Raw genomic sequence first — 22,262 nt, forward strand, 5'->3', positions numbered from 1 at the left:
AAGGCAAAGATTTCTGTGTCATATTCTGCGGAGACAAGCTGCTGCCGGGAGGAGTCATTGTGGTGGTCTGGGAACAGATAGAGAAGAAAAGAGAGAGAATGTCACCATTGAGAGATGACGCCACCTGTGATCACTGGAAATAACTGCACTGTAATCAGTATAACCTTGTAGAGTTGGTAACTATTATTTAAAAGCTATACTATAAAGTCGTCAGTAGTGAGCACTATTACTTTGAAGAGCTACTAACATGTGAGTTACTGTAAAAGGGACGTGGTCTAAACATTTGGTGCAGCACCACACTATCAACCATTACCATGGGGGAAGGGCAGTGGAGGAGAAGGCAGCATAGTAAACTGCTCCATACATTGGGCAACTTTCATCTGGCCTGATAGGACCCCCTGTTCTTCATTACACTGAAGATAGTTCCTAATGACCTTGGCTATATGTTTGAGGTCATTGATCTGCTACAGAATAAATTTGTAGTCAATCAGTCGCCTTCTGTTTTTGAAAGCATTCTTAAGGGTCTAAGGCCGCCTGCAGATGGGCAAGTCGGATCCGGCAGCGAGGATTCTCACCGCGGGACCCGACCTGAGCGCCTGCAGAGAGCAGCGTGTCACTCACCTGCTCCCGCGATCCCGGCTCTTCCATGTGCCGGCTGCCGGGCAGCCAGCGCACGCGCAGAGTGGAGCTGGCGGCCGGTGAGTGACGTTTCTGTGTGGGGCTCGCAGAGCCCCGCACAGAAATAGAACATGCCGCAAATTGTTTGCCGTCTGCATAGGATTGCATTTGTCAACGCAATCCTATCCAGGCTTCCAGCGGCGGAAATTCCACGGGAAATCCTGCCGCGGAATTTCCGCTCGTGTGCAGGTGGCCTAATATAAAGAAAATTATCGTTTCAAGAATTCTTCAAAAGAACTAAAATGAATGATAATCATTCAGTGTAATGACATAAAAATCATTCGCTCTTCGTTAATCATTCACTTTCTGCAGTCATAAAAATCATCGCTGACTCGTTCACTAATCGTTCAGTATAGATAGCGCTCGTTCAGTCATTCTCACTTATACAGTGAATGAACAACTGAATGAGTTCTCAGGCCAACGATGTATCTGCTGTATAAGCAGGCTGCCCGAGTGAACTCTGACATCATCGCTCATTCACACAAGAAGTCAGCAGGTCTAAACGGACCCTTACTTTACAGAATGTTTACTGTTCAATGATTTTTATTGAAGATAGTAATAAAACATTAACGTACAAATCTCACAGCAGTCGTTATACAACAAATATGTTACTTAACAACAAATGGCTGAAACCTGACTGGCTTCCCTCCGCCATTTAATAATTATCAGAAACATCAACATTTGAACCAATAATAGTAAAATGTGAAGCAAAGATTTCTTAGGGAAACTGGATTTGAGATTTAACTAGTGGGGAGGGGAAAGGAGGGGGTGGAGGAAGAAGAAGGAGGGGGTGGGATCCATTCCTTCATATCATTATACCAAGAGACACCAGAGTCTTCTGTCTGTTCACACTTTATAACCTCTACCTCCTCGCAGGATTTGTCAGCTTCCCCAATAGCCTGCATGCCTCTATTTCTGGCTGAATATCATTTAACCATGGCTGCCATTCATCCAGGAAACGTTTTATTTTGTCCTTCCTATAAGCGTAGAGTTTTTCATCTAAACAGTGGTGATATCATGTTAGTGTGGGTGTGTTTTTTCCACACCTGCCTAAAACATTTGCATAGTACTATATTAAGGCCCGATTACACGCAACGATTATTGCTCGAAATATGTTAAACTTATGGCTTTTGAGCAATAGTTTTGCGTAAAGTACTAATGGGCACTAATTCCCATTAGTACTTTGTCAGCATCATTTGCGAATAAATGGGCCTCCAGCAGCTGTTTGCAAATTCCAGCATGTGGTCTGAACTTTGCACTCAGCTGCATTCTCTTTGCATAGGCTGCCACATGTTGTCAGCTAAATACAATGTAATCAACTGCTCCTGTTGAGAACACAGCGTGCTGTCCCTCTTATCTTTCCTCCAGCTGTAGAAAGGATTTTATTCTCACCTAAAAATCATTTTTTCAGCCATTGTTTGAACGAATTTTGAGCAATAATCGTTGCGTGTAAATGGGCCTTTACAGGCACAAAGGAGTCAAGGGCAGGTTTATGACTGTGTTGGAAGCTATGCTGCTGTTTACTTTTGCTGTGAGTAAGAGTCATGCAGGCGATATGGATAGCATTTTATGCAGGTCCTGTTTTAATATTACTGCATAAAGCTGTTATTTTTTTTATTTACGTTGGATTGACTGAAGGACTTTTTACCTCTTTCTGTTACAAAGTATTCTTTTTGTCTGCTTGATGTCTGATTGTATTTAGGGCTCTGGTCTGGGGTCTGAATTAATTTAGTGTTCTGGTCTGGGGAGGCCACCTATTCGGCACCCGGCATTACCGCATGCTAGTTGATGTGATGATGTAATCGTGCCAGTCAGTATGAGCCTAGTTTCACACGGGGAATTACAATTTTGCCACGAAAAGATCGCAGAAAAATCACATCTATGTTCCTGCGATTTTTGGGCTTCAGCAATGCTTTTTTAAAAAAATAATCTTGCATCGCATTGCGGCCACCTGCGTTAAAATCGCACGTTTTTTTACGCGAAAGTCAATAGGACTTTCTAATTTTAAAATCGCAACGCAGGTTTGTTGATAAAACGCAAGCTCCATAGGGCAACATGGGAGCTAAAAAAACGCACATCGCAGAAAGATAGAGCACGACGCAAATTTTTGATTTCTCAACATCGCATGAGTGAAAACATTGCAGATGGGAAGGAAACCATTGTACATCATTGGTTTCATAATCTGCTTTTTTACTGACTCTCACAATAATCGCATGATTTTCTCGCCTGTGTGAAACCACCCTGAGGCTGATGACTATCGGGCGGGGGTGGGGGGTGGTCTAGAAGCAGAGTTAAACTCCAAATAGGAACAGGAATAGGTTACAATAGCAAACTGGTCCGTAGATATTGGGGCACAATTTTATATAGGACTTATCCATACGGCACTTTGTAATGTCGGAGCAGGGGCGTAGCTAAAGGCCCATGGGCCTGGCCTGGCCCCCCCTTGCACAGCTACTCTGGTCTGCCCCAAAAAATACATATATATGAAATATATCAGACAGTGTGTGGAGAGAAGAGATCTCCAGCCACTCCGCCTCCATTATCTGACACACTATCACTCCTGGGGAAAAGCAGAGCAACAGTCGCTGGGACCGCTGCCGGGCGCTTACAGGCCTGACAGTCGCACAGTGTAAAGGGACCTTTAGTTAGGAGTCTAAGGGCGGTGGGACACGAACAGATTTGCATTGCAGAATCCGCAGTCGGCGTCCGCGGCAAATACCGTTCAGAAAATGTTATGCAAAATCGTTTTTTCCTACACACTCACAGATATAAATTGCTATTTCCGCAAGCAGAGGAAAAATCGCAGCATGTTCTATATTTGTGCAGGCTCCGCATGGACGGCTTCCATTGAAGTCAATGGATACCGTTTGACCCGCGGCCCATCTGCAATTGACACTATGGATAGGTTGTAGGTACCCATGTCACAGGGAAGACAAAAATAGAAGAAAAAAAAATCTATACTGCACATGACCGATGGTGAGTGTCTGCAGTCAAAAGCAATACAGAATTAAACAGGTACGCAGGGGCGCCAGCCGCGGTTGGAGTCATATTCCACTGCCGTCTCCCACATGCGGAATCCGACCTATTCAGAAAATCACATTGAAAACGCAATTTTGCTCATGAGATGTCTGAGCTTCAGCTATGCTTTTTCTTGCTATCACTTGCGATTTTGTCGTGCGTTTTTATCACAATAGATAATATGAGTTTCTAATGATAAAAACGCATCGCAGGAAAATCGCAGATTGGTGCTTTGCAATGCAGAGGAGGCTTCATAGGGAAACATGGGAGATAAAAAAAAAAAGCAAAACGCAAAAAGATAGGACATGCTGCAGTTTTTTTTTCCACTCCACATTGCATGAGTGAAAACATCGCAAATGGGAATGAAACCACTGAAAATCATTGGTTTCATAATTCTGCATTTTCCCTCACTCTCGCATTGCTCAAAAAAATTTGTGATTCTTCCAACTGTGACATCACCCTTATGGGTTATTCAATGTAGACATTCCAAGGGCTGTGAGGGTGGGGGTGGGGGCACACATAACACACTGAGGGATTTCTGACAGACAACACCTTAGGGATCTGCAGTGACAGGAAGAAGGTTGTGTGCATTTGCAAGTTCATGTGAGTCTTCCACACAGGGACCTGCAGTCCATGGACAGCTTGTATGTCATCGTTTATTACATTCACTGCAAGTCATAAGATGTAATAGATAATAACAAAAAAAACTGCAATACGTCTGGACTGAAGCCCAGCAATGTTAGTGGTTAGAGGGGCCCGTGGTGCAATTATAGCCCCTTCAAGCACTATTGCTATGCCACTGTTGCTATGCCATAGTAGACTTGTAGGGGCGCTCTCTACACAGCACCCCTTACTGTGAAGAACTGTTCTTTAGTGCAGTAGAGCTGACATACTTTTAGGGGGAGAAGAGGTGTGTGAATACACTGGCAGTTGGGACTCCCATTCTACTGAACTGTGAGGCCCACAAAGGTCCCATGGATAAGTGCTAAATGTATATGGTGGCAACATGCACTTAGGCTTGGTTCACACTGGGCGGATTTACCGCGGAAATTCCGTCCGGGGTTTAGCCCCGGCAAATCCTCCTGCGGCCGCTAATCCTGTTGTTAGCCAGCCATGTGGACGAGATTTCTCAGAAATCTCGTCTACACACGACGGTAAATCCACCGTGACAAAGCCGGCAGAGGCCGGCGCTGTGGCACGGATTTGCCGGCTGCCGCATGTTCATTTTTTCCCTTCTTTTGCTGCGGCCGCGCTCTAGTCTATGGAAGCGCTGGCCACAGCGGAAGAGCGAGCAGCCGGGCCGCTTCAAAACCTGCAGCTAACTGCTGCGGGTTTAGAAGCAGCTGATTCCTGGCGGGAATCTCACGGTTTTTCGCTGCAGCCAAACTGCAAGATTTCCACCGGGTTCTGGTGAGTGAGAACCCAGCCTTAGGGTGCTCTCACATGTGACAAAAAATTGCACACTATAAAAATCTGCACTAAATGCGTCCTCTACATGTGTTTTGGATTTACTGAAGGAATCAGAGATCCTGAAAAATTGAAGATCATGAAGAATTGAAAGACAAAACATACTGGTATTAGAAGTAGTATAACTTCTCACATATGTGATGAAAACCTTTATATACAGAACAGAAGTCTGGAAACCCCTATACATTGTTAGCTGTACGGTTCATTTTATTTATCTTCATTTGGGTCTTTGCAAATTCTGAAATTGGAGTTTATGATGCTCCCGTCTACTTCACAAACAAGCCGGCTTTCACATGGACAGCGATAGTAGACATGATAAGAAACCTAAAGAAAATGATGATATGATTAATGGAGATACTTATCGTGTACAACACGTTGAAAAACATACAGTAAGAGCGTCATTACAGAGAAAAGGACTCTGCACCGTCATGATTAGCTAAGTGTAGTTTTATTTTTTGGCATTTGGGGGACACAATTACTACTGAGGGATCACCTGTGGGGCATAATTATTACTAGGGAGAATTTGGGGGGACGAAAACTACTAAACAGAACCTTGGGGAGCATAATTACTAGTTAGGGTATATTGTTAATATTAAGGAGGCACTTGATGGTACAATTATTATTAGGGGCATAATTACTACACTTTGTAAAAAAAAAATTAAGCCCCTAGAAGGAGTTGTTGTTTTGCTGCAAAACCTGGCATGCAATTACATCTCAGGCGGATGTGTAAATGATTAGAGTTGTGGTGTGATTAGATAAACGGTCTTGCCACCTGAGACCTTAAAGTGATTCCACCCTTGGCCTGTAAAAAGGCTCTCAGAGGCTCCTTGTGTGCAGTGACTAGAGTTGAGCGAACGTACTCTGCCAAGCTTGATGCTCGTTCGAGTATTAGCGTACGAGAGAGAGAGAGATGCCTCTACGATGCAATTTGGGAAGGTCCTGCACCTACATGTCAGTCTTCTGTGGCCTGCCCAGTCACCCAATTAATCGCCAATAAAACATGTATGGGGCTATATGGGATGCCAACTTCGACAGACTACATGTTTGTATGATCTAGAAGCTCAGTTACAGCAAATGTGGACCGTTATGCAGTAGGATACCATATGGAGCCTGTATGCTTCCTAACCCACCCATATCACATCCTTCATCCAAGCTAGAGGTGGCCCAAGAGGGTACAAGAGCCTCCATGCCCCCGTATCACATCTTGCATCCAAGCTTGAGGTAGTACAACAGGCTGCTAGAGCCTCCATGCCCATCCGTATTGTCGTGGATTTTCTTTGTGGATCCACAGTGTAATCAATAGGAATGTTTGCACCCTTCCAAATTAGTTATGAATTGTTTGTGTGCACAAGAAGATTTCACACTGGCACGGGTTCAGCATGTCTAAACTTCCTTAATTCTGCTTTATTTGTGGGCGCGAAGAATCTTTTAAAGAGTTTAACATATCTGCCCTTTTGGGCAGGCCAAAGATTACATAGATACAACGTCTTGTTTGATTATTGGATAAACATCTTGAGATTCTTCCTTCATCCGGTCATCTGTTATTGCCTGGTATCAGTCCGGAGAAGGCAGGACGAGATGAGTGGGTTGTCTTGGAGACCACGTGTGGATGGTCCGATATGATTGGAGCTTAAAACTTGCACTATTATTAGTATAAATTTTCCATAGCTATTTGCGTCGACTAGCACATCTGCTAAGAAGCGGTAATGTTTCAGACTGCGGTTACTTGTGTCTGATTTTTACTTCTCCTAAAGTTACTAAGAATCGGGAAATAGAGCGTTCTTGCTAAATGCTAGCTTCTGCTTACATCTATAGGAGTTTAGAGAATGGAAAGTTTCATTATATATGAGGAAGTGGATATATTGGATACATGAAGAATACATCTATATTTGTAGAAGAGCAAACAAAATGGAAAAGTACTGTCATTGGTATACAGAATGTATAACATTTATAAAAACAGGTCCACTGTCCACTACACATGAAATGTATGTCCATTGTCCCGAAAATATAGATATGGCGAATATCCACTACAAACCCCCCTTGAAACTGTCTGTTTCACTAAACTAACTACACTAATTGTCCCTACACTACCCCATATTAATCCTCAACCATTGACCCTCCTCGACGTCCCAGATCGTGGTAGGCACACAATGGAGCATGTAGTCATCGGGGTGGAACAGGTAGTCATCGGGGTTGGAATACACTGTACACAACAACAAATAGAAATTAGGATAACTATAGAGGTGACAAATATAATTAATAACTTCTTTATCAGAGTAAACTCTAGTGCAGAATGTTCTGAAAACTCAGTAGAGTGGGCGGTCCTTCACAACTGTCGTTCTGGCTTTTACTACTTCAGGTAAACACTGCATAACTTGTGTAGAACCTGCCTTCTTGACGCTACCTCGATTCATCCACAAAGAGTGCAAAATTAGGGCTTTCTAATGACTGATCAACATGACTGAACCTCTGTCTCATTAGTAAGTGCATAATCATATCTATCAGTCTGAAAGGAAAAACTACAAGGTGATTATTCCCACTCCCTTTTCCAGAGGTGGCAAGGTAGCGGGACCGGGGGGCCCTGTAACGCTGGAACTCTTGCGTGGCCTGAGCAGAGGGCGCTGCAGATAAAATAAAGCAAAATCTTAGCGAAAAACTAAATACACAATGTTTTTAGAACTGAGGAAACAGGCTAATAAAAGGCGCTAGTCCGTTTTATCCATAGCCTGTTGTATCTTAGATTTTAGGGTACCGTTCATCTTTTCTACTTTCTACTACTCTGTGTATGATAAGGTGCGTAAAAGGCCTGGGATGTACCCAGAGCAGACATGATGTCACATTATTTCACCTGTGAAGTGTGTACTTTCGCTTAACACATTCCCTTCTGGTACCCTGTATCTGTAGATTACCTCATTCATGAGCTTCTGTGTGGTTACCTGCTCATTAGTAACAGGGTAGGCCTCCAACCTGAAAACACACCAACAACAAGCACATATTCATACTTACCAACAGGTGGGAGCTGAATGTAGTCAATTTGCAATCTCTGAAATGGGTAGAGTGGTCTAGGCAAGTGTTATATGGCTGCTTTACTTCTGTCCTGACTCGCATATGGCCAAGATCATGCAAAACTGGACAAATGATGGACAACTACAGAGAACCCAGAGAACCCAGGTGTCACCCATTCTCGTTCAGCGTCAACGTCATTGCTGCTTTTGATAGGTATGTCTTTCTGTGTACAAGTTGGCCATCATGGTTGCACAAGGACCGCCGTAGGCAAGTTCTGCTGACTGTTTGCTATACGCCGTCCTATTCTGTTGCTCCCATCTTTAGCCCGGTTTTGCTCTTCTTCCTTGTTGGCTTGTAACTGTAAAGTCCTTAGTATATCAATGTCCAAAGTTTTTGTCAATGTCCAAAGTTTTTGTCTCTGACTTATGCTGTCAGTATCTTCTTTTCTTCTTCTTCTTCTTGCTTCTCCACTTTGTCAGGTAGAAGTAGGGCCTCCATGAAACTCTGCACCGCTGCACCATTCTTAATTGGCTGTCCTACTGAGATAAGAAACTGTCTGGCCTTCCATATTGGGCCATAATCATGAGCTATGCCAAATGCATACCAGGAATCAGTGTGTAAGTGCTTGCTGTCTTACTTTCTGCCACTGTACTCGCCTCAGTGAGGGCCTTCAGTTCCGCTTCTTGCACTGAGACATGCGTAGGCAGAGCTTCTGTTTTTAGGACATCTTGTTGTGTGACCTCTGCATATCCGGTTTGGAGTCATCAATCCTCACCCTGATATCATCTACAAAAAGAAAACTCAAAATATGCATTATTAACAGTGGGTTCCAATAACAGTTTTTATCAGAATCTTGTTGCAAAGAATTTAAAAATAGCTGATCTGCAATACCTAGATCACCTATGCCTCCCCCTCCACCTCCCCCATTTGAACCGGGATACCCGATTGAAAGAAGAGTAGCCGGGTTCAAGGTAGTACAACATTGGAAAGAAATATTAGGGGAGGCATGAAAAGAGCACATTGTAGCCGGATCTGACAGGCCAGAGATAAGTGCTTGGGTTGCACTTGCATGAGTATGCTCTGGACGTCATGGGGGGTGTGGACCACTAGGGGGTAGTCCAATACCAACTCAGAAGATTTGTCAACCATTGTCTGTACTGCTGCCACCGCACAAACACATAAGGGAGCCCCTCAAGTCACTGGCTCCAACCTCATGGAGTAGTATCCAAGTGGCCGTGGTTGTCCTCCGTGCTTTTGTGTCAATACTGTCGTCACATGGCCAGAAAGTTCAGTACAGTCTAACAATTTAAACCAAGTCTCACACTTAGCCCTTTCACCCCTTTTTTTTGCGAAACTTAGGGGTGTGTATCCTGGTTTCCGATATACCATCATAGGGGGTACATTCAATTTCCCTAAGTCTGTCTTGTAGGTGGCCCATAATTTGTCAGGAACCGTGGAAAGCTGAGTTTCCGCAGCAGCTATCAGGCCAAACATAAGCCAGCTCCACCAAACGAGCAGTTAATTTACAAAAATTCTTCTGAAATGGCACCGATCCATTTGGATGGATGCAGACAAGGTTTGTAAGACATCAGTGCCAATAAAAGAGACATGAATTATATCAGGACAGAATAATCCACAAACATCTATCCATATTAGAAATGTGATATCCTTTAAGTGAATTCATTATTAATCGAATCCTGCCTGCAATGTCTCATCAAATTTGAGACAGGAAAACAAAAAAATAAAACAAAACTTTTCCTGGCTGCCCAAGATTCTCACCCCTCCTTTGTCGACAAGAGAGGGATGACCCATTACGTATTCTTGCATCATCTAGCTCCACCCCTCTGAACTTGGCTGATCACTTGCTTCCTTATATTTTCATTCAAAGTTTGCAATCCTCGGATACACATCACAACCAAGTAAAGTCTTATGCATGATACAATTTACATTTATCATAGGCCCAACACGGGTCAAGTCTGCCCCGTCCCTACCTGCTTGTTTCCCATTCTTTGGCTTCTCCGCTTAACTTGGATCTATACCTAACTCCCCGTAATTTGTTTAATTTTATACTGTCTGCTAGTTTATCTACCCTGGGACTGCTGGATGCTATAGTACTAATGGTTCTCCCAGCAAGTTCCTCTTTTTAAATCCCCCCCCCCCCATACAGCCCCTCCTTTCTCCCCTGCAGACCACAATGTACATTGACTCTATAACACAGAATGGAAGAGACAAAGAGACAGGAGTATTAGGGAGAACGTGGCTAATTTACTCTTACAACAGTTCTGTCCCAGACTTGTTCCTGGTCGTCCCTCTAGCGTTAGGGCTTTCCCACCGCCCACAAGGCCCTACTCCTAGGGTGAGTGTAATCCTTACCTCACCTCGGAAGGCGGACATAGACGCCCCCGGGCTATGTTTTCAGGTATCCATGTCCTCTATCTGTACAAGTTAACCCCCGCAGAGTGCGCCCTCGCCGGAACCTACGGCCTCCTACACTATCCCTATGCGAATGGGAAATCAACTGACATTTCAAATGGAAGACCGGAGCAGATGCAGTCTTAGATGCCAGGCATTTCCATCTGATTGGTAACGTATTGTAGTTCACATATTGTGGGCCAAAGTTTGGTGAGTGACTGAGATATTATTCTATCTCCTTATTTACTGAACTATTATACAATTAACCTGTTATATTAAACGCTGGTATCTTTGGCATACGTGGGTACTGATGCCATTCCAGCCCGCCTTCTCTTCCTCTGACTGACATTCAGGGAAATTCTAACGTCTAATGTATAACTACTATGTTGTAACTTTACAGTCACAGTTGTGACCACCTAACATTGTATGTGGTTACATTTGAATTTGGGGACTTGGCAAACATAGATGTATTCTCTGGTGGACACGGCGGACTATGCTGTTTGTTACAGTTTGTAACGCAACATTTTCTGCATTCTTTAACCCTTGTATTCTTAAAAGCCCCCTCAGGATGTGAGTGGCATATAACTGGTATACAGAATGCATAACATTTATAAAAACAGGTCCACTGTCCACTACACATGAAATGTATGTCCATTGTCTCGAAAATATAGATATGGCGGATATCCACTACAGTATCACATCTTGTATCCAAGATAGAGGCGGCTCAACAGGGTACTAGAGCCTCCATGCCCACCTGTATCACATCTTGTATCCAAGCTAGAGGTGGTACAGCAGGATACTAGAGCCTCCATGCCTGCCCATATGACATCTTGTATACAAGCTAGAGGTGGTACAACAGGGTACTAGAGCCTCCATGCCTGCCTGTATCACATCTTGTATCCAAGATAGAGGCGGCCCAACAAGGTACTAGAGCCTCCATGCTCACCCGTATCACATCTTGTATCCAAGCTAGAGATGGCCCAGCAGGGTACTAGAGCCTCCATGCCCCCTGTATCACATCTTGCATCCAAGTTTGAGATGGTACAACAGGGTACTAGAGCCTCCATATCCACCCGTATCACATCTTGTATCCAAGCTAGAAGTAGTACAACAGGATACTAGAGCCTCTATGCTCACCCATATCACAGCTTGTATCCAAGCTAGAGATGGCTCAACAGGGTACTAGAGCCTCCATGCCCCCGTATCACATCTTGTATACAAGCTAGAGGTGGTACAGCAGGGTACTAGAGTCTCCATACCTGCCTGTATCACATCTTGTATACAAGCTAGAGGAGGTATAACAGGATACTAGAGCCTCCATGCCCACCTGTATCACATCTTGTATCCAAGCTAGAGGTGGTACAGCAGGGTACTAGAGCCTCCAGGCCTGCCCATATGACATCTTGTATACAAGCTAGAGGTGGTACAACAGGGTACTAGAGCCTCCATGCCTGCCTGTATCACATCTTGTATACAAGCTAGAGGCAGCCCAACGGGGAACTAGAGCCTCCATGCTCACCCGTATCACATCTGTATACAAGCTTAGAGGTGGCCCAACAGGGCACTAGAGACTCCCTTCACAAGTTCAGTTTTCTGCAATAAATTGTTCTTTCGCTCTGATATTGTAATTACATCAACGTTACAATCACACAGAGAAAGTTTCATTCGATTCCAACAACTCCTCTTAGGTGTGGGATCTTTTTTGATAATGAGTTTATTTAGAGAGCAGTATTGCTATTAGGGGGGCACTTGGATGCATTATTATTAAGAGGGCACTATCATCGCTTTGTAAGGATCACAGTAAGAACTGTGGGCATCATTACTATGCAGTATTCCCATCTGTAGGATAATGTGGGGCACTATGTGTTTTGGCACTGTTTTTAGGGGCACTATCTATTACTATTGTTTTTAGAGGTGCTGTCTGTGTGACACTATTTTTGGGGGTTAATTATAGTTATTGCAACTTATCTGAAGTACAGTATTTGTAGGCACTGTGGTAAACAGCAGGCACAATGACTGTGAAGATAAGGCAGCAACGGGCAAATAATTGGGGTAGCAGCAGAGTTGGTTTAGGTCAGTAGAGGGTAAGTGTGGTGATGGAAAAGCAAAGACCCAAAGATGTTTGTGTTGCAAACTTTGCAGAGACAAATCATAAAGGTAAAAAAGGTCGGGCCTGATGGAAAAAAATGGTAAAAATTACCTCCAAAACTAGTATCTATCACTATATGGTCACTGTATTTGTGGAGCTGCCTGCGGATTCCCAGTCAGCTGATTGGCCGGGGTCCCAAGTTGTGGACCCCAGTTGATCAACTATTGATGGCCTATCTGGACGAAAGCTCATCAATAGTATTTTCCCTGGTAAACCCCTGGTAATTGTGTTGTACATTATAGTCAAATAATAATACCAATTTATTGAAATGATACAAGAATTACACTGAATCTCCCTTTTATCAGAGACCCTGGCCTGCTCATGATTGGACTTCCCTGTATGGAAATTAGATCCGTGACCCTGAGTGCAGCATAAAATCAAGTAACAAGTTTTACATGGATCAAGCTAAGTGTTAATCCACATTAGATTGGAAAATCTAGTGATCTAAGTGACTTCCAATGAGGCCTGGTTATTGGTGCTAGACTAGCCAGGGCCAGGATATTACTGTCAACTTTGTGGGGTTTTCTCATGCAGTGGTTTGGATAGTATACTAAAAATGGAGTGCTCAAGAAAAACCATCCAGCAAAAGGGGATCCTGTGGATGTAAACAACTCATCACCAAAAGGGGTCAAAGGAGAATGTCAAGAATTGTTCTGACGAACAGGTGGTGCACAGTTAAAGTAATTACAGCCAAATACAATGCTGGTGCTCCACTTAATATGTCCAAAAAGCACAATTCATCATTTCTTAGCACGGATGGGCTATAACAGCAGATGACCACCACTGTGTCTAAGAGAAATAGAAACAGAAAACTCCAGTGGGCAAAAGAGTTCCAAATTTGTACCAATGTTGGAAAACATCATCCGTTCAGATGAATCCAGATTTCTGTTGCACTGTGCTGATGGGAGGAACAGAATTTGGTGCAAGCAGCATGAATAAATGAACTCTTCCTTATCAGGTATCAGTATTTCAGGCGGAGGTGGAATAATGATGTGGGGAAGGTTTTCTTGGCACACCCTGGGTCTCTGATGTCTGTGGATGGATGCCATGATGAATTACTGCAGTTCTGGAGGCCAAAGGATGTCCCATGTGTTAGTAGATGGGGATCTCTAACAGAGGAACGGCCAATGGAGTGTTTTTATTTTATAGGCAACGCAAGTAGTTAGTAAGACAGACATGTCAGGAAAGCTGCCAGTATGAGTAAAGGAGGAACCAGTCCAACTGCTGCTTGCCGATACTCACCGAAGGAGAACATTCTTTGGATTCTGCTGCTTCTGGTGCACACCTTGCAACTCTCAGGCCGCTCTCTCTCTGGCAACATCTGCTTATACATTGTACACTATTAAGACAACATTCTCCAATGTTCTAAATTTAAAAAATGAAAATAAAACAGTTTAGTTTTTTGGGACTCGCCGGTAGTTTATTTGATGTTTTGAAATTTTATAGAGAAGCCTATGCAGAAAAAAAACACAGAAGTAAACCTACAAAACACATGGTTAAAGATGGGTTCACATACCGTATTGTATCTTCTTCTGAGGAGGAAAGGGATACCACTGTAATTAATAAATTTTTGCCTCAAAAGACACTGTTTTATTTTCGGGGGGGGGGGGGGGGGAGGGGTTCTCTTAAAATACTCACCTAGCAGCCGGTGTTCAGGTCCCTCGCACTGGTCTCTTCATCGCTGTTGCAGGCTTCCATGTCCTCCTGGCTTAAATACACCGCCTCCAGCAAGCTAGGGGCTTATTTACAACAAAATCACTGTAGCAGGACGAACACCTGATGATAAGTTCAAACTATTCACTGTAGGGTTCGAGAAGAAAACTAAAATATAACTTTTAATAAATAATATATTAAAAAGGAACTTGAATCTCAAGTTTCCAAAGGGACACACAAAAAAAACATAAACCAGTTGCTTCTTCAGTAGGTAATCCCCACAAGGCTAGTATAATGAGGGATACCGTATCACCTGAAGAGCAGAAAAGAGGGCTCATATCAAGTAAAAGACCATTTTACGGCTTGGACGATAGTTAGAGGCTACCCTGTAATGAATATAGTGTAACCACTGCCGTTTACTGAAAGGGTCAACCCCACTTATATATTCAAAATTTAGTCAGAGGTTTCCTTGGTCTACTGATGGAGATTTTGATCATGAGTGTGCTTGGGAAGAAAAAAGTTTCACCTCACTAGCACATTTTTTAGAGACCAAACGGAAATTAATCCTAAGAGGAATAACAGCCTAGCAGGAGAAAGTGCCTGGGATGTAAATAAATCCCCGTATTGCACACAATCTAACCAACCAAAAAAGAAAATTAGGGTGGATTCCTTTCAAAAAAGGATGGTATCGGCAGACCAATACTAGCAAAAAAACAGCCTGGGGCTGTAAATAGAGGATAAAGACGTAGCTTTTTTTCAGTAAATTGCGCAGTTCAACGCGTTTAGCACAGCGTCTAATAGAGTAGTAGAAATATCCTCACTTGCTAGATAGTAGCGCTAGCTAAACTATAGCAAAGGATAGCGATAGGAGAGATAGATGATGCTATCACTAAGAAGGATTCAATATTCCCCCAAAGATTCCCCTTTAAAATAAAAAAGATCAGAGTGGTAGCAGCACCAGCTCTTGTGGTAGTTTCAAGTTTCAAGTTTCAAGTTCCTTTTTAATATATTATTTATTAAAAGTTATATTTTAGTTTTCTTCTCGAACCCTACAGTGAATAGGGGCTTATTTACACAACCATATATCAGCTGGTGTTTTCACAGCCGGATGATAAATGCTTCCATCTGAGCAGTCTCCCTCCTCTCGCCTCACCTGCTCTCTCCTCCACTCCGGCATTTGCAATGGGATGGGGAGGGGTATGGGTGGAGCTAAGCTATCCTCTGTCTTGCCCACTCCCATTGCTGGCTATTGACAAGGGCGGGGAGGGGGCCTGAGCTTAACTCCGCCCCTGTCCCTATCCTGCCCACTGCCATTACAAACCGCTCGGAGGGGAGGAGAAAAGCCGAGAGCAGCTGCGGGGGAGGGAAGGGGGGGACTGCTCAGATGGAAGTATATATTGGACTGCTGATATGTTTTTTTACATGTAATGTGGCTAAGGCTTATTTTGGGGGGAAACTTATATTTCAGCCCCCCCCCCCCCATCCCCACAAATCAGGGTGGGATTTCTTATTGGGGAAGCAGGGTAGCTATTTACTAAGAAGAAAGATATTATATATATATATATATATATATATATATACACTACCGTTCAAAAGTTTGGGGTCACATTGAAATGTCCTTATTTTTGAAGGAAAAGCACTGTACTTTTCAATGAAGATAACTTTAAACTAGTCCTAACTTTAAACAAATGCACTCTATACATTGCTAATGTGGTAAATGACTATTCTAGCTGCAAATGTCTGGTTTTTTGTGCAATATCTACAAAGGTGAAAGGAGGCCCATTTCCAGCAACTATCACTCCAGTGTTCTAATGGTACAATGTGTTTGCTCATTGGCTCAGAAGGTTAATTGATGATTAGAAAACCCTTGTGCAATCATGTTCACACATCTGAAAACAGTCTAGCTCGTTACAGAAGCTACAAAACTGACCTTCCTGTGAGCAGATTGAGTTTCTGGAGCATCACATTTGTGGGGTCAATTAAACGCTCAAAATGGCCAGAAAAAGAGAACTCTCATCTGAAACTCGACAGTCTATTCTTGTTCTTGGAAATGAAGGCTATTCCATGCGAGAAATTGCTAAGAAATTGAAGATTTCCTACAACGGTGTGTACTACTCCCTTCAGAGGACAGCACAAACAGGCTCTAACCAGAGTAGAAAAAGAAGTGGGAGGCCGCGTTGCACAACTAAGCAAGAAGATAAGCACATTAGAGTCTCTAGTTTGAAAAACAGACGCCTCACAGGTACCCAACTGGCATCTTCATTAAATAGTACCCGCAAAACACCAGTGTCAACATCTACAGTGAAGAGGCGGCTGCGGGATTTTGGGCTTCAGGGCAGAGTGGCAAAGAAAAAGCCATATCTGAGACTGGCCAATAAAAGAAAAAGATTAAGATGGGCAAAAGAACACAGACATTGGACAGAGGAAGACTAAAAAAAAGTGTGGACGGATGAATCCAAGTTTGAGGTGTTTGGATCACAAAGAAGAACGTTTGTGAGACGCAGAACAAATGAAAAGATGCTGGAAGAATGCCTGACGCCATCTGTTAAGCATGGTGGAGGTAATGTGATGGTCTGGGGTTGCTTTGGTGCTGGTAAGGTGGGAGATTTGTACAGGGTAAAAGGGAATTCTGAATAAGGAAGGCTATCACTCCATTTTGCAACGCCATGCCATACCCAGTGGACAGCGCTTGATTGGAACCAATTTCATCCTACAACAGGACAATGACCCTAAACACACCTCCAAATTGTGCAAGAACTATTTACAGCAGAAGCAGGCAGCTGGTATTCTATCGGTAATGGAGTGGCCAGCGCAGTCACCAGATCTGAACCCCATTGAGCTGTTGTGGGAGCAGCTTGACCGTATGGTACGCCAGAAGTGCCCATCCAACCAATCCAACTTGTGGGAGATGCTTCTAGAAGCGTGGGGTGCAATTTCTCAAGCTTACCTCAACAAATTAACAGCTAGAATGTCAAAGGTGTGCAATGCTGTAATTGCTGCAAAAGGAGGATTCTTTGACGAAAGCAAAGTTTGATGTAAAAACAATGTTATTTCAAATACAAATCATTATTTCTAACCTTGTCAATGTCTTGACTCTATTTTCTATTCATTTCACAACGCATGGTGGTGAATAAGTGTGACTTTTCATGGAAAACACAAAATTGTTTGGGTGACCCCAAACTTTTGAACGGTAGTGTACATACGCACTTTTGCCTAGCCTGATGTGAGAAACATAGACAAGATATATATACAATAGAATATATATATTATAACTATAGCAAAGTGAGCAATTTCTCGCTCAGTGCCGTGTTAGCGGTTTGCTGTATACAGCATGATTATCGCCTAAATTAACCCTATATTGCAAAGTTCCCCTTAGATATACTTCTAGGTGATAGTAGTGTTATACAGGGACTTTATGGCTCTTAAACCATGTTAAAAAGCAGTTTATGGGGTACTGGTGAAGTTCCAGTTTGGTTTGACCTACTGTGGACTGACCTGGTCTGGTCCCTGGCCAAACAGATCCATTATATGATGGAAGCAAATGGACCCCATTGGCTATAATGGGGTCCATTTGGTCTCTGTTCAGCCTGTTGTAGTTTACCAGAGGAAAACGTCATTCATGCAGAACTTGTTCTTCCAGGATTTTATACCGGATCTACAGTGGAGCCTGCGAGGCTCTGAGCACAGATGTAAACAGAGTCTAAGAGCTGTTTGTAACATATAAAATGTTGTTACTACTTTTCTTAATACATTTGGTGCCCTCTACTCCAGGGCATATAACATGCAGGTCTAAGGAAGTTTTCCCCCTTGCGTTTTGCCAGAAGAAGCAAAAGTCAAGCCAGGCCATGAGCTATACCATCATTGGTGCCCACCTGGTTTTATATTTCATGCCCTTTTAGATGTTTTGTGAGTACAATAAGTCTGCTTCCTCCGCCACCTCCATTCTTATTAGACATTAGAGTGCTAGCAACTGTATGAAAAATCTAAATACAGCACTTTTCGTTTTGCAATTAATAATCGAGCCCCCCAGCTGGAGCTTTCATTTTTGCCCTCTGCTCCCTTGATGTTTCCTAGTAGGATCATATTTGCTAACGATAGAAAAGTTCCACACAACTATAAAAATCTGGCCTGTTTTGTAGTGCTTCAAAAGGTTTACTAGATAGATAGATAGATAGATTCAAAATATAAGGGCCTGAGATAGCTAAATGAATGCATAAAAGTACAAAATCTTGAATAGAATTTACTTTACCAGATCAAGGATAAGTTCGGGCTGAGCCACCTCGAAAGAGGACAGCAGAGACACTAACATCAAGACGGTCCTAATCCTCTTGTGTGCCATTTCTATAAAGTTGCGTCCAGAGTGACCCAGTCCTCTGCCGATCCTCCTAAATATAACTTAGCCCACAATAATGTGACCTGCTAAAAAGCATTACATTTCCCAGCATGCCTCAGTTTTGTGAACGCAATAAACCTGCCTGCAGCCTGTTCTTCAAGTTTTATCAATGTGGAAATGTGTGCTGTGTTGTTTGCCGACAAGAAGATAACCGGCCAACTTGCTGGGTTCCAGTTTAGTGGCACAAAATCTGGATATTATAGAGCTTGTTTTAGATTTACCAGCAGCAAACCTTGGAAAGCAATCAGGATTCTCATTTTCAATCATGTGATTGACACCGTACTCGGAGCAGGAAGCAGATAGCGCCATGCACATTGCAGCAGCCTTGGCTGCTAATGCAGGAACAGCTCCCATTGAATTGAATACCTGCAGTACCAACCTGGGCCCTGCTACCTGCTAGCTTGTTCCGTACATGCCATTAGAGGCCCCGAGAACAGCTGATTGGCAGGACGCAAAGCAGTGGACCTTCACCAATCAACTATTGATGTCCTATCTTGAGGATAGGTCATCAATACTCTAATAGTGGACAATTTCTTTAATTTACACCTCGTGCCCTAGTATCACCATATTTTAATATGCAAGTGAGATGTGAACCACCTGGTTCTGGCCCTCCCCCCCTCATTTCACCTAAACCCTGCCCTCTGCCTACTGATTGACATCTCTAGCTCTCTTGAGCTTAGGACACTGTGTCCCATATATGGAGGTGTCAATAACTAGACTGAGGTGGGGTTTAGGCCAAATGAGGGGAAAGAGCTTAGAATAATTAGGGTCCAATGTGGCCCCCACCTATGTTAACATCTTTATGGGGGAATTTGAGGATGGCTTTATACCTCTTCTTACTGACGTGAGGTCAGAACCTGGCGGTGATATATAGATAACATCTTCATTATATGGGAGGGCTCGCAGGTGTAGCTTTTGGCATTCCAGGCAGAACTTGGTGGGATTTACCCGGAGTTAAAATTTACATCATCCTTCTGTACAGAAAGCATCCAATTTTTGGACGTTTTGGTCTCTAGACAAGGTGATGGCTTAAATACAGATCTGTTTGTTAAATCTACTGAGAGGAATGATCTTTTGATATATCAGAGTTGTTACCCCTAGACTATTTTGGACTCACTTCCTTGGAGTCAGATGCTTCGGGTGAGACATCGTAAATCATCAAGTTATTGACAAACGCTTGGAAGAGATGTGCTCAAAGTTTCTGACTAAAGGATTTCCACAAGGATTGATCCAGGAATTTTCAAGTAGAGCTAGATTGGTTGGACGGAATGAGTTACTTGTATCTAAAGTAAAGGCACAGAACGTTCATAGAATCATAGAATGGTACAGTTAGAAGGGACCTCCAGGGTCATGGGGTCCAACCCCCTGCTTAATGCAGGATTCACTAAATCATCCCAGGCAGATATTTGTCTAGTCTTTGTTTGTACACTTCCATTGAAGGACAATTCGCCACCTCCCGTGGTAACCTGTTGCACTCATTGATCACCCTCAATGTCAGATAGTTTTTTCTAATATCTAATCTGTGTCACCTCCCTTTCACTTTCATCCCATTGCTTCTAGTCTTTCCTTGTACAAATGAGAATAGGGCTGATCCCTCTGCACTGTGATAGCCCTTCAGATATTTGTAGACCGCTATTAAGTCTCCTCTCAGCCTTCTTTTTTGGAAGCTAAACATTCGCAGATCTTTTAACCGTTCCTCATAGGACATGATTTGCAGACCGCTCACTATCTTGGTAACTCTTTTCTGAACTTGCTCCAGTTTGTATATGTGTTTTTTTAAAGTGGGGTGCCCAGAACTGGACACAGTATTCCAGATGAGGTCTGGCTAAGGAAGAGTATAGGGGGATAATGACCCCACGTGTTCTAGACTCTATGCTTCTCCTAATACATACCAGAATTGTTTTTTCCTGTTTGGCTGTTGCATCACATTGCTCACTCATGTTCAGTCTATGATCTATTAGTATACCCGAGTCTTTTTCACATGTGCTGCTTAGCCCAATTCCTCCCATTCTGTATGTGGTTTCTTTATTTTTCTTGCCTAGATGTAGGACTTTGCATTTCTCCTTTTACATATGTTAGTCACTGCCCACTGTGCAAGCTTTTCTAGATCTTTTTGAATACTCTTTTTCTTTTCTCTAGTGTTAGCTATCTCTCCTAGCTTTGTGTCGTCGGCAAATTTGATCAGTTTCCCATCAATTCCCTCCTCCAGATCATTTATAAAAATGTTGTTCAACACTGGGTGTAGGACAGAGCCTTGTGGTACCCCACTTGATACATTCTTCTACTTGGATGTGCAGCCATTTATGACCACTCTTTGAGTACAATTACTCAGCCAGTTGTGAATCCACCTAACAATTGCCTTGTCAATCTCATATTTGGTCATTTTTTCAACAAGTATAGTATAGTAAGGGCAAGATAAACTATATCTACCACATTTCCCTGATCAACCCAGTCGGTGATACTATCAGAGAAGGAACTTGGATTCGTCTGGCATGACTTGTTTGTTACAAACCCATGCTGGCTCTGGTTAATTACTCCATTTTCATCCAAGTACTTGCATACATGCTGTTTAATAATGTGTTCAAAGATCTTTCCCGGTATAGAAGTCAGGCTCACAGGCCTGTAGTTTTCTGGATCCACCGTCTTTCCTTTTTTGAAGATAGGGACAACATTTGCCCTTTTCCAATCTTCTGGCACTTCTTCTATTCTCCAGGAATTTTCAAAGATTTTGGCGAGCGGTTCAGCAGTTACCTCCGCTGCTTCCTTTAGTATCATAGGATGTAATTCATTTGGGCCTTGAGACTTGAGTTCATTTAAAGGGTTGTCTCACGGCAGCAAGTGGGGTTATACACTTCTGTATGGCCATATTAATGCACTTTGTAATGTACATCGTACATTAAATATTGGCCATACAGAAGTTATTCACTTACCTGCTCCCTTGCTAGCGTCCCCGTTGCCATGGATCCGTCTAATTCTGATGTCTTCTTGCTTTTTTAGACGCGCATGCGCTGTGCGGTCTTCTCCCCTTCTGCTCGGTCCAGGCACGAGTGGCGTTCTGGCTCCACCCCCTTCTACGCATCATCGTATAGCTCCGCCCCATCACGTGTGCCGATTCCAGCCAATCAGGAGGCTGGAATCGGCAATGGAACGCACAGAGCCCCTGGTGCACCATGGGAGAATACCCGCGGTGCACCATGGGAGAAAACCGCAGTGCATCCCTGGGAAAGGACCGGCGGCCATCTTGGGAGAAGATTTTTTTAAGTCCTTATTTCGTCGGATCGGTAAGTAGCAAGCGGCTTAAAAACCGCTTTACTTTGCTATTTTATGCCAGGGGGCTGACAGGGGGAATGGGGTAAGATAAAATTTTGAGGTTTGCCGCGAGACAACCCCTTTAAGTTAGCTAAGTGTTCCCTCACCATCTCTCTGCTTACAGATAGGCTGCATTCCTTTATTCCCCCAATAGCACAGGGAAGATCAGCTGATGTT

At 43.2% G+C, this 22,262-nt stretch overlaps 1 protein-coding gene across 1 annotated transcript; it reads right to left on the reverse strand.

Moving 5' to 3' along the window:
- Positions 1–1,203: 1,203 nt before the first annotated feature.
- On the reverse strand, positions 1,204–18,770 carry LOC136611464 (colipase-like). The gene is made up of 3 exons (XM_066591103.1): positions 18,633–18,770; positions 13,973–14,095; positions 1,204–5,487 (listed from the first exon to the last, which is right to left on the reverse strand). The coding sequence occupies exons 1-3, from the start codon at positions 18,720–18,722 to the stop codon at positions 5,371–5,373; spliced, it is 330 nt and encodes a 109-aa protein (XP_066447200.1). The 5' UTR covers positions 18,723–18,770; the 3' UTR covers positions 1,204–5,370.
- Positions 18,771–22,262: the final 3,492 nt, after the last annotated feature.

Source organism: Eleutherodactylus coqui, chromosome 2 (genome assembly GCF_035609145.1).
Source record: "Eleutherodactylus coqui strain aEleCoq1 chromosome 2, aEleCoq1.hap1, whole genome shotgun sequence".
Classification (NCBI taxonomy): domain Eukaryota; kingdom Metazoa; phylum Chordata; class Amphibia; order Anura; family Eleutherodactylidae; genus Eleutherodactylus; species Eleutherodactylus coqui.